The 12,857-nt window shown below is 39.8% G+C and overlaps 1 protein-coding gene across 1 annotated transcript in view; it reads left to right on the top strand.

Annotated features, from left to right (window-relative positions):
* Window positions 1–12,222, top strand: part of LOC109910556 (protein phosphatase 1, catalytic subunit, beta isozyme) — a 36,406-nt gene extending 24,184 nt beyond the window's left edge. The window contains exons 5-6 of the mRNA XM_048596675.1: window positions 4,528–4,662; window positions 8,331–12,222. Of these exons, the coding sequence (XP_048452632.1) occupies window positions 4,528–4,662; window positions 8,331–8,435 (240 nt within the window). The 3' untranslated portion in view covers window positions 8,436–12,222. The remainder of the gene's footprint in view (window positions 1–4,527; window positions 4,663–8,330) is intronic.
* The last annotated feature ends 635 nt before the right edge of the window (window positions 12,223–12,857 follow it).

Below are 12,857 nucleotides of genomic sequence, written 5' to 3' on the forward strand. Positions count from 1 at the left end.
TATCTGATCAAGTGTACATGTCTATATCTCTATTTTTGAGTAGAGATCTGTCTGACTGGAACGGAATTTCTACAGCATATATATTTTTCTTAGTGTGATGGAAACCATTCGGCTGATGTAGAAAAGTTTCTTCAGATGTTGTAATGGAATTATCTTGCCTGTGGGTTTTCTATATGTTACCACAGCAAAGGAGTGAGTTTACTTAATGGCATCACAGGTTTTCAGGTTATTTGTGAAATTTTGTATCTTGATTGTTTTTATGTATAGTCCAAATAATTTGTCTGATGTCACTTTCTACTCTTGGTGCAGAATTTTGCATGACTGAATGTCTAATGAGGAGTACAGCAATAGAACAGTATAGGAACAGTATATGGCCAACAAGCTAGTGCTGATTCCTGGTCCTTAATTTTGCCTGTTACTTATTGCATACACGTGATTATATCCCTCTGTTTGCCTCCCATTCATGTACCTATCAAATACGCCTTAAGCATTGCTAATATGCCTGCATTCACTATCTCCACTGGCAGCGTGTTCCAGGCATCCTCCACCCTCTGTGAAAAATTTTCCCCATACTTCTCCCCCAAACTTTCCTCCTCTCACCTTGTACCTGTGTCCTCTTGTAGTTGATCTTTCCACCCTGAGGAAAAAGCCTCTGACTATCCACCCTACCTTTTACCTGTCATAGTTTTGTAGCCTCTATCAGGTCACCCTTCAGCCTTTTTCTCTCCAGTGAAAACAACCCAAGTTTATTCAACCTCTCCTCATTACTAAAATCCTCCAGACTGGGCAACATCCTGGCAAACCTCCGCTGCACCATCTTCAAAATATCCATGTCCTTCTGGTAGAGTGACAACCAGAACTGTTTGCAATATTCCAAATGTGGCCTAACTAAAGGTTTGTACAGCTGTAACATAACTTGCCAACTTGTATATTCGATGCCCCAGCCAGTGGCAAGCCTGCTATATGTCATCTTGATCATCTTATCCACCTGCGTTGCCACTTTCAGGGATCTGTGGATCTGTATGCCCAGATCTTTCTGAATGCCAATGCTCCCAAGGGTTCTGCCATTTATTATATAATTCACACCTGAATTTTATCTTCTAAAATGCATCACCTTGCATTTGTCTGAATTAAACTCCATCTGTCACTTCTCTTCCCAAATCCGCAATCTAGCTGTATCCCGCTGTATCCTTTGACAATCATCCTCACTATCTGCAATTGCAATTTTGGTGTCATCTGCAAAGTTTATAATCAGGCTACCTACATTTTCCTCAAGATCGTTTATATAGGTTACAAACAACAAAGCTCCCAGCACCAATCCCTGCAGAACACCACTAGTTACTGGCCTGCATTCCAGAAATCACCCTTCCACCGCTATGCAGTCTTCTATGACCAAGCCAGTTCTGGTGGTATCCATCTATCCAGCACACCCTTGATCCCATGAGAGTCTACTTTTTGTACCGGCCCACCCTGCAGTGCCTTATCAAATGCCTAACTAAAGTCCATGTAAAAAACATCCACTGCCCTTTCCTCATCAATCATCCTTATCAGCTCCTCAAAAAACTAACTCAGGTTGGTGAGACATGACCTTTCCCGCACAAATTCATGCTGTCTATCACTAACATGTCCATTTGCTTCCAGATGTAAATAAATCCTGTCTCTCCCTATCTTTTCCAACAGCTTCGCCACCACTGACGTCAGGATCACCAGTCTGTAATTACTTGGATTATCTCTGTTTCCCTTCCTTAAACAAAGGAACAACATTAGCCTTCTCCAGTCCTCTGGAATATTGCCTAAAGCCAAAGAGAATGCAAAGATATCTGTTAAGGCCCAGCTATTTCCTCTCTTGCCTCCCACGGTATCCTGGGATAGATCCCATTTCAGGACACCCAACAATTCGTTCGCTATGTTGACCTGCCTGAGAGTATTCACACACCTTTTCCTAAGCTCAGTGTCCCTTGTGTCCCTCTCTTTGGTGAATACAAATGTCCTCATTAAAGATCTCACCCATTTCCTCTGGCTCCACACATAACCTCCCTCCTTTATCCTTGAGTGAGCCTACTCTTTCCCTAGCTACCCTCTTGCTCCAAATATATGTATAAAGTGCCTTTGGATTCTCCTTAACCTTGCTGGCCAAGGACATTTCATGGCCCCTCCTAATTCCCTGTTTGAGCTGCTTCTTACTTTCTCTATATTCTTCAAGGACTTTATCTGTTTTGAGTTGCCTAGACCTTAAGCATGCTTCCTTTTTTTTTGACTTAGCTGATAATTTCCTCTGTCATCCATGGTTCCTTAATCCTGCCATTTCTGTCCTTCATTTTCAGAGGACAGGCATGTTCTAACCAACTGGTCTTTAAAAGACTCCCATGTATCAGATGTGGATTTACCCTCAGTCACTCCCAATCTACATTCTCCAGTTCTTCCCTAATTCAGTTATAGTTGGCCTTCCCCCAACCTAACACCTTCATCTGAGGTCCACTCTTTCTCATATACTTATGGATAAGGACCATAAAACCTACAGAATTATGATCACTATTCCCAAAATGCTGCCCCACTGAAACTTTGATCACCTAACTGAGCTCATTTCCCAATACCAGGTCCAGTATGGCCCCCTCCCTTGTCGGACTTTTCACGTACTGCTTCAAAAAACTCTCCTGGACACGCTTAACACACTGTTTCCCTGTTCCAAACTCTGGCTTTAAGGGAGTCCCAGTCAATATGGGGGAAGTTAAAATCACCCACTACAGCAACACTGTTATTTTAATATCTTTCCAGAATCTGACTACATATCTCTTTCTCGACCTCCAGCTGGCACCTGAGAGGTCTGTAGTACAATCCCAGCACTGTGATTGCATCCTTCCAATTCCTGAGCTCGACCCATATTGCCTAGCTGTAAGACCCCTGCAAGGTGTCCTCCATCAACGCAGCAGTGATATGCTCCCTAACCAGTAATGCAACTCCCCACCTCCCTTACTCCGCTGTCTCATTTAAAACATTGATATCGCAGAATGTTAAGCTGCCAACCCTATCCTTTTTTCAACCACATATCTGTGATAGCAACATCATCATAACTGCATACGTTAATCCTGGGTCTAAATTCATCCATCTTACCTGTTATACTACTTGCATTGAAGCAACACAGTCTAAGCCTTCAGTTCTGCTCAGCTCAGCAAACTCTCCCTGACTGCTTTTCCTCTTGGCTATATTTGCCTTCGCTGTTCCCTAGCCTCTATACTTTTTGACCTGCTGCTCTGGTTCCCACCCCCCACCACACTAGTTTAAACCCTCCTGAGTGGCGCAATCAAACCTCCTTGCTGGATATTGATGGCCCTCCAGTTTAGGTGCAACCTGTCCTTCTTGTACAGATCCCATCTTCCCCGGAAGCCACCCCAATGGTCCACATATCTGAAGTCCTACTCCCTATGCCAGCTCTTTAGTCAAGTGTTCAGTTGTACTATGTCTCCGTTCCTAGCCTCAGTAGCCTGTAGCAAGGGGAGTAATCCTGAGATTTCTATCCTAGAGATCCTGCTTTTTGGTTTACTACCTAATTCCCTGAATTGTTGTTGCAGGACCTTGTCACTGTTCCTACCTGTGTCATTTGTGCCAATATGGATGTGATTTCTATCTGTTTACCTTCCCATTTCAGGATGCCACTGACTATCAAATCTCCGGTTACTATTGCTCTACTACGCTTTGTCCTTCTCCTCTATGTAGCAGGACCAGCCATGGTGCCACTGCTGTGGCTGCTGCTGCTGTCACCTGATGGGCCATCCCTCTCATCAATATCCAAAAACGGACTACATGTTTACCAGGGGACTCCTGTACTGACTGCCTGCCCCATCTCGCGGTCACCTACCTATGTTCTTGTACCTTAGGTGTGACCATGTTTCTATAACTTCTATCTGTGATGCTGTTTCCTATTTGTGTGCTTCTTAATTTCTCCAATTGCCACTCAAGCCAATCCATTTGTTGATTGAGCAGTTGAAGCTGGGTACACTTCCTGCAGATGTAATTATCAGGGATGCTTCCATGACTGACTACATCCTGCACGCGGAATGCAAAACCCCACCAACTGACATGACTAACCCTCTGTTGTCTGTAAGATTAAAATTTAAATTTGCTTAGCTACATATAAATTAAAGTTACTATTTTCCAACAAATAGCATTCCCTGCCAATTTACTCACTATCTGAATTCCCTGTACTAACCAGAAGACGAACTAACTGTACTAACCCTTTAGAAAAACAGAGATACACTTACCCTGCACTGCAGTGAAATTCCTTCACCTGTATTATCAAGGGAATGAATGGGTTAATACAAACTCGCACCCGACCTGCACTAATCAGTCAGAAACTACGTTCCTTTACCCCCGTGACATCAGCAAGATGCTTCTCTGGAATGGGTGGCTATTGGCTCCTCTTGAAAGGAACCTGCCTGAATCAAAACCGAGTACTTGGGGCTGAAAAGAACTTGCAAAATCAGTGTGGAAAATTACAACCTTGTTCATGTAATAAACATTGATTTTCAGGTGGTTGAAGACGGTTATGAATTCTTTGCGAAACGCCAACTGGTTACATTGTTTTCTGCTCCTAACTACTGTGGCGAGTTTGATAATGCTGGAGGAATGATGAGTGTCGATGAAACATTAATGTGTTCTTTTCAGGTATGTATTGGTCAAGTACATAGTGTGGTGTTTGTAGTACTGTTCACTTCAGCACTACAACACACACCAGGAAACATGGTTGAAATGTTTCCCTATAGAAGAAATGACACATGATCCATCACCTCTAATTCTTCTAAACTTCAAGACCCAATTAGACTAAATTTAGCCCCTCGTCATAGGAGAAACAATCTATTGAAAGAATTGCCGTTCTAAATTGGAAGAATTCTGTTTTTAATAATTGTTAAGATTAATTGATCATAAAGTCATAAAAAATGGGAGCAAGTGAAGGCCATTTAGCCTAGTGAGCCTACTCAATAATTTGATCATTCGATGCCACTTTTTGACTTTGACAGCTTTCTGTGCTACTGAATTCTGAAGGCTCACCACTCTCTGTTTGAAGAAGTATTTCTCAGTCCTAAATGGTTTAGACTGTGACCCCTGGTTCTGGACTCCCCTGCCAACAGCAACGTTCACCCTGAATCTACCTTGCCTAGTTTTGTTAAAATTTTGTAGCTGAGATTCTCTCCTCGCCCATTCTTCTGAACTCCAGCAAATATAATTCTAAACAATTCAACCTCCCCTCGTACACCAGCCCTGCCATCCCTGGCATTAGTCAGGTAAACCGTTGCTGCACTCCCTCTACAGCAAGAAAATCCTTCCTCAGATAAGAAGACTGAAACTACACCCAGTATTCCAAGTGTGTGGTCTCACCAAGACCCTGATATAATTGCAGCAAGACATCCTTGCTCCATAGTCATTCTGTTGCTCTGAAGACCACGTACCAATTGCCACCTTAATTGCCTGCTGTACCTGCATGCTTACCTTCAACGAGTGGTCTCATTGCAAATTCACTTCTCTTAATCTTTTGCCGTTCAGATAATTTGCCTGCTTTTCCTGCCAATGAATAGCATAAAAAGTGTAAGGGCATTCTTGAGAAAATCAGGAAGGCAAAGAGTGGATATGAGATAGCCTTGGCAGATAAGGTTAAGGTTAATCCAAAGAGATTCTACAAATATACTAACAGCAAGAGAGTAACTAGGGAGAGAATAGGGCCCCTTAAAGATCAAAGAGGCCATCTTTGTATTGAATCTCAAGAGATGGGAGAGATGTTAAATGAATATTTTGTGTCCGTTTTTACTGTGGACAAAAAAATGGAGGCTGAAGAACTCTGGGAAATGAGTATTGATGTTTTGAAAACAGTTCATATTACACAAGTAGTAGTGCTGGAGGTCTTAGGTAATATAAAGGTGGATAAATCTCTGGGACCTGATCTAGGGTATCCCAGGAAGTTGTGGAAAGTTAGGGAGGAAATTTTGGGGCCCCTTGCAGAAGTATTTGTATCATCCGATGAGTTGCCGGATGACTGGAGAGTGGCTAACTTTGTGCCTTTATTTAAGAAGGGATGGAAGGAGAAGCCTGGGAACTATAGACCTGTGAGTCTAACTTCACTGGTGTCTAAGTTGTTGGTGATTCTGAAAGATAGGACTTTTATGCATTTGGAGAGGCAGGGAATGACTAGGGATAGTCAGTATGGTTTTGTGCGAGGGAAATAGTGTCTCACCAACTTTATTGAGTTTTTTGAAGGAGTAACCAAAAAGATTGAGGGCAGCCTGGTAGATGTAGTTGACATGGACTTTAGTAAAACCGTTGACAAGGTTCCGCATGGTAGACTAATTAATAAAGTTCGATCACATGGGATTCAGGGTTCTGTTCTGGAGTACTGTGTCCAGATCTGCTCCCCTTGTTATAGGAAGGATATTATTAAATTGGAGAGGGTTCAGAAAAGATTTAGCAGGATGTTGCTGGGAACGGAAAGTTTCAGTTGGAAGGAGAGGCTGGATAGGCTGGGATTGTCTTCACTGGAAGGGTGTAGACAAGGTAAATGGCAAGTGCCCCTTCCCTAGGGTAGGGGCTTTGAAGACTGGGGGCGTATTTTTAAGGTGAGAGGAGAAAGATATAAAAAAAAATGTGGGGACAATTTTTTTTACACTGGGAATGGTTCGTGTGTGTGGAATGAACTTCCAGAGGAAGTGGTGGATGTGGGTACAGTTACAACATTTAAAAGACATTTGGGCAAGTACATGAATAAGAAATATTTGAAGGGATATGGGCCAAGTGCAGGTAGGTAGGACAGGTTTAGTTTGGGATTATGGTCAGCATGGAGAGATTGGTTCAAAGGGTCTGTTTCCATGATGTATGACTCACTGACTTTTATTTATCCGTGTTATACTGCATTTGCTGTAGCTGGTTGAACTGTGGGCCTCAACTCCACTTTTCTTGTCTGCCGCCATAAATTCTAATTTCTCTTGTTGAAGCAACTTTGAATATACTAGATGATAGAATATCCACTGCTTTCCAGGGAAAGTAATTCCAAAGACTAACAGCCCTCTGAGACAATAAGATGTTCCATCTCCATCTTGATATGGAAACCCCATTATTTTTAAACTGTTTCAGAGTTCTAAGCTCCCGCCAAGAGACATCCTCTCAGCCTGTACCCTGTTGATTCTTTTCAGAACCTTCTGTTTAAATAATATCATTTCTTATTCTTGACTCCAGTGCATACAGGCCCAAACATTCCTACCAGTTTTATTCCACAAAATGATCATTTAGAAATTAAATTTTAATAGCATCATCCAAACTTGTGACCTTTACCACCACAGAGGGACAAGGGCAGCAGGTATGCATGAAGACCACTAACTGTAGGTTCCTGTCCAGGCCACAAACGATCTGGAGTTTGGATTCTGTTGCCATTCCTTCACTGTCACTGGGTCAAAATGCTGAAACTTCCTGCCTAACAGAACTGCGGCTGTACCTGTGCCACAGAGGCTGCAACAGTTCAAGAAGCAGCTTATCACCATCTTCTCAAAGTCATTTAGGGATGAGCAACAAATGCTGGCCTAGCCAGTAATACCCATGTTTCATGAAAATTTCAAAAATGTTTTATTGCATAATTCAAATCTGTGGTGACAACTACAGCGAACGGATACATTTGGGACTATCAAAAATCAATTCTGTCATGCCTTGAGCTTCTCCGATTACAATGTAGAGACTACCTTTTGAGATGAAGCCTTGGCTAATTTAGCTACCTAACCATCTTTATCTCATCCAGAACAATTCTGTGGTAAATAAAAGTGTTTTCTCAAGCATGTTGCTACTGTGGTCTGTGTGCAAATGAGCTTTCACTTCTGTCCTTTGTGCCTGATTTTATTTTTGGATTAACTGTTTTCTGGTAGCACGGTCAAACTTTATAATTCCTCCATCTATTTGCTTGCTAGTTCTAGAAAGAATAGGGTTGAACAGTTTTCCTTTTAACTTCTCCATTGCGTGAATTTTGCAAAGCGTGGTTGGGAAGAAGCATCTCTCCTGTTGGGCACGTAGCCTCTCAGAGGACCAAAAGGTGCCTGAATTATATGTTGCAATTTTTTGCCCCTTGCCCCTATTTTAACATCCTGCTGTCCTCAATTTGAATTCCAAAAAATGTTAGTGTTTGTCTTTTGACTGTCATTTTGAGTCATCTCTTGAAATTTCTCCTTTAGCTTGGCATATGTTTTAATTGTGCCTCTTTGAAGTACCTTGTGACACATACTTCGAACTTATATACAAGTTCCATTATTTGCTTAGATTATTGTATCATTTTCAGTAAATGTGCATTTTATATCTGTTTTTAGATTCTAAAGCCTTCTGAAAAGAAAGCAAAATACCAGTATGGAGGTTTGAACTCTGGCCGCCCTGTTACACCCCCTCGCACGGCAAACCCGCCCAAGAAGAGGTGAATAGCAAAGACAGCCCCAAGCACCTAATCATTTGTACACCGAGATAGTTACAAGTATACCAGTTCATATTCTAAAGTATGTAACCTGTAAGCACCGTTCAACCATCTGCTGCTGTCTTTGTGAGCCTCAATGCTTGTAAAAAGAAATGAAATAACTAAGTCTTTTTGAAAAAAGGTTTTCCAGTAAATACGCAGGTGTGGCATATTGTAATGTAAATCAATGTAGTACAGTAAACAGTGCATTTGACTTTTTTTTTGTTTGTTTGACCTGGGATGAAGGTCAGCAGATCTACCTAAGGCTGGGTAAAGGCTATCCTTCCAACCTTCAAGCTTTATCTGGCAATCCCTTTGAATCTTGCAATTAATTTACTGATTTGGTTATTTATTTTTGAAATGTGTACCTGCAGATACAGATGTGGTATAGGCTCCCCGAAGGCCTATTGCAAAAACTATAAAAGCAGTCTGGTAACTAAAGACCCCATCAAGTTCTACAGTAGTCACATTTAACTGGTGCATGGGTTGTCTCATGTTGGTGCCACTCTGGTACTGTTGCATGACACAGCTGTGACATTACCAGTCTGGTTTTCATATCAGTTATCCACATTTTCTTTGTAGTTGCACTAAAGACTAGCTTTTATACAGAGGTATTTATTTGCCTTGTGATGATTCTCCATGCTAGCTTCTGAATAGTCTATAAGACATTTAATTTATGAAGTTGTGAGGGAAAGAATTGGAATTATCAAGCTTAGAAAGTAAACTTAATGCAATCTAGCAGAGCAAATCTAATGAATTAAGCTTTTTGAAGCAGTTAAAAGCCAGAGGAAGGTTCAAGGGAATGAGTTTTGTTTTTCCTAGCTTTAGAATTAAATATTTTAATTTCTGTGTAGGTTTTCACACAACCTGTGGCTCCCATGATTTTCTGATTTTGCGTACGCATGCAGAACCCAGTTAGTATCTGAGCTGTTACACATGGTCTTGTATCATCAGTAATGACCCTATAGAAAGTTAACAAAGAAGTTTAAGTCTCAAATGTTTAGCTCTAAAGATCCATCCCAGTCCTGAGAATTTGCATCATTGCAAGTGTGCGGAGAGGGTAAGGAGGGGTGCTGACGTTTGCTTGTCTTAGTTTGGAATGCCAGAGAATATGAATGTCATAATCTAAACGTTTTTTTTTATTAAAACCACAATTGCATGATTTACTGATAGATCTAGCAGCCCTTGTTTTAATGGATTTGTGCTCATATTCTGAAGATTGAAACTGTAGCTTTCCAAAGGCAAAATCTGGATTGTGCTGCCTTTGAGGGCTGTTCCCTTATTTATGTAAATCAGTTATAATGAAGCCTGAGGGCATTATTCTGTTGAGATTGTTTTGTTAAGGATGCTGATTTCTGCTGTTTTCAATGCAACCTTAATCCTGATATAAAGATTTTGTTTCTTTTCTCTGCAAAGTGTTGCTGTTTGATCTGTTAACTCTTGCACAGTAGCAAGTCTTCAACTCTTATGAAAATAGGTGGAATAATGTCATATTTAACTGACTAAACTCATTTTATATCATTACTGAAAAGGGCAAGTGTCATGTCACTTGTGGTAGATTGTGTAAAGAGGTTCTTCCTTCTCTAATGCTTTTTTCTTTTGCTCCTTCTTTCTTTTAATGGTACTGTATCCTTTAAGAGCAAAGCTTTAGTTGGTGCTGTCACTGGATTTCACATGCCAGAGATGTCATGAGTTTAGTAATATATAACATTACACCATTTACTGTTTTGCACTGCATGGGAGAGGTCTAGTGTTGAGAATTTATAATGCGTGAAGTAGGCATTACAAAGAAGTTGTAGATAGTGGTATTTATTTCTACAGATTATTTTAAGAACAGAAAAGTTGAGGATTTAGAAGGATATTGGCTTGAAACACAAACCTTTAGTGTCCAGCTTTTCCTATTTACCATTTGGATGCATTTTAAACATCGTGCTAATGTTTCTGCATCTCGTACTGTTTCTGTCTTACTCCCATGGGAGATGAATATTTACATTTTAAGTAAACAAGTTTAAAGAAGTAAAATGTAAATTTAGAACATGAATTTACACATTCTGCTCCCACTGTCCTGACCTACTGCAAGTTCACCTTAGCTTTACCATAACTCAGCAAGATCTCCTTCCATTGCCACTGGGTTAGAATTCAAACTTCTCCCTTTTTATGATTTATCTGCTTACGCTTGGTATTACTCTTGTTCATACACTCTTTTTCGCAGTAGTCCAAGTGTGGTCTTAGCAACGACTTGTAAATACCCCAATTTCTGAAAACCTGCAAGTTACCTCCTGGCTTTATATCTTCACACTATGTCTGTTTGCTTTTACATTTTCCCCATACTATTTGATATTAAAAGTGCAGTACTGATTACCCCAGATAACCTTCCAAGTATCCTTATGGAAATTGAATTCCTTTCCATATACTCTCAAGACATCGTTATGAATTGGTCAAGAATACTGCTCTCATTTATCTGAATTTCATTTGCCATATATCTGACCCATCACCATCTTTCTGTGGATTTATTGTTGAAACCTGTTCTGCTTTTCATGTTTTATTGTCATCAGAAATTTATTAACATATGTTTGACTTAGTAGATTTTGGACAAATGTATATAAATTAATCCCTTCAAAATTCTTTGTTTTGCAATCTGACAATGCTGCTCCCTTTTCCAACTTTCTCATCAATGTACTAACCATTCGCCTGATTTACTCTAGATTCCTGTGTTTTTAATTTCATTTTAAATACTACTTGTCAGAAACTTTCAGCTTGAAAAGTTCAAATAAGCTGTTACTTGGAGTTATCATTGCTTGTATCGTGTGGAAACATTCAGAAAATGTACTGAGTAAGATCCTTCTCCTTCTAAATGAATGTTGTCCTTCAATTTTATCTGTAGGGTATGCCTTTGGCTTCTGCCTTAGAACAGTTTTTTTAATATTTTGTCTGTAGGTGAGACTGATGGCTCCACATGTACCTGGTCAGATTCACTGGCATTTTAAAACATATATTGATATATATTTTCTGCTTCACCTCGTGTGTCATCAATTCCTCTTTAAAGACTACGGTTTTGTTCATCAAATATTCAGTAAATTTCCTCTGATAAGTCTTACCAAATATGTTAGGATTTCCTATGGTGAAGTTGTAGGTGGATTGATCAACTCTTTACTATAAATGGACTGCACTTATGTTTTTGTAAAATAAGAAACAGAAGCCTTCGAGGAAATTGGTAAATTCATCTCCCACCCTAGGAGCCTATATCAGATTTTGCATCTGCTGGGTTTGTTTTCAGCCCATTCATTTCACCAGGATCAATTATTACATAACATAAGACTTGACAGTGAAGGCTGTTGAAAGAAAGTCATATATATTCTTTTTCTGGCCTTTGGAGAGAGCTTCATACATATTAGTGATGGTAGAAACCTATTAACAGCAAGTTTGCCAATAACAGAAAATTAAAACATTGTAACAAAATGTACAGCTGTCACAGTATGTAACACAGCTGCAGAAGACCCATGTATGTTTTCAACAACGGTGTTAGTTATGGAAAAAAAGTATTTAATTAACTTCTAAGCTTTTCTTTAAAATTGCCTGTTTTTGTTTGTTTGCTTTGACTATTAAAATTCCTAGGATTAAATGTTGCACTTCTTTCCTTCCAAGCTTCTTCCAAAGCATCGTGCGACACAATCTTGTTCTGTGCAAAATTGTTCAGGCTACAAGTTTTCAGAATCCACTTGTTTGTCATTTTTGAATAAATTTATAAAAACTTACATTTTGTCAAATGTTATTTATGTATGTTTGAGGACACTGCATTATGGGAACAAACAAACCATTCCCTTTAAAAGTGCAATCTGTGGGCTAACAAAATGGCTATGGTTCTCTTATTTAGTAATTCTACTGTACTTGTAAAATTGGGAGCCACAATGATTAACTTGGAATTAGTGTGATTTGTTTGTCAACGTTCTAGATCTTTTTACATGGTTTGATCATAGTGCACTGTGACGTGTGAATTGTACAACCTTTTGTATTGATTTATGAACTGGAGTGATAAAACAAGACCAATATTATGCAGATGTGTGTGCAACTCTCAAACACAGTATCCTGTGTAAACCCCTGGTGGGGCCTTTCCTTGAAAGCAATTGGTTTTTTAAAAAAATTGATTGTGTGTTTTGTGCTAAAATGCCCATGTACGTTATTAAATCAACTTGAAACCAGAATTTGCTCGGAAGTTTCAATGTTGAGGATTAATCTGTGGTTGATATTTGATCTATCCCTTCTTATTTTTCTCTTGATTTCAACGTTTTGTTAAATAGCTTTAGAGAATGCCATGTATCAGGGTCTGATTGCTGAGCGAGATTAAGGGCTGCTAATTTAGAGTCATAGACTCATACAGCACAGAAACAGA

This window comes from Rhincodon typus, chromosome 5 (assembly GCF_021869965.1).
Source record: "Rhincodon typus isolate 14 chromosome 5, sRhiTyp1.1, whole genome shotgun sequence".
In the NCBI taxonomy this organism is placed as follows: domain Eukaryota; kingdom Metazoa; phylum Chordata; class Chondrichthyes; order Orectolobiformes; family Rhincodontidae; genus Rhincodon; species Rhincodon typus.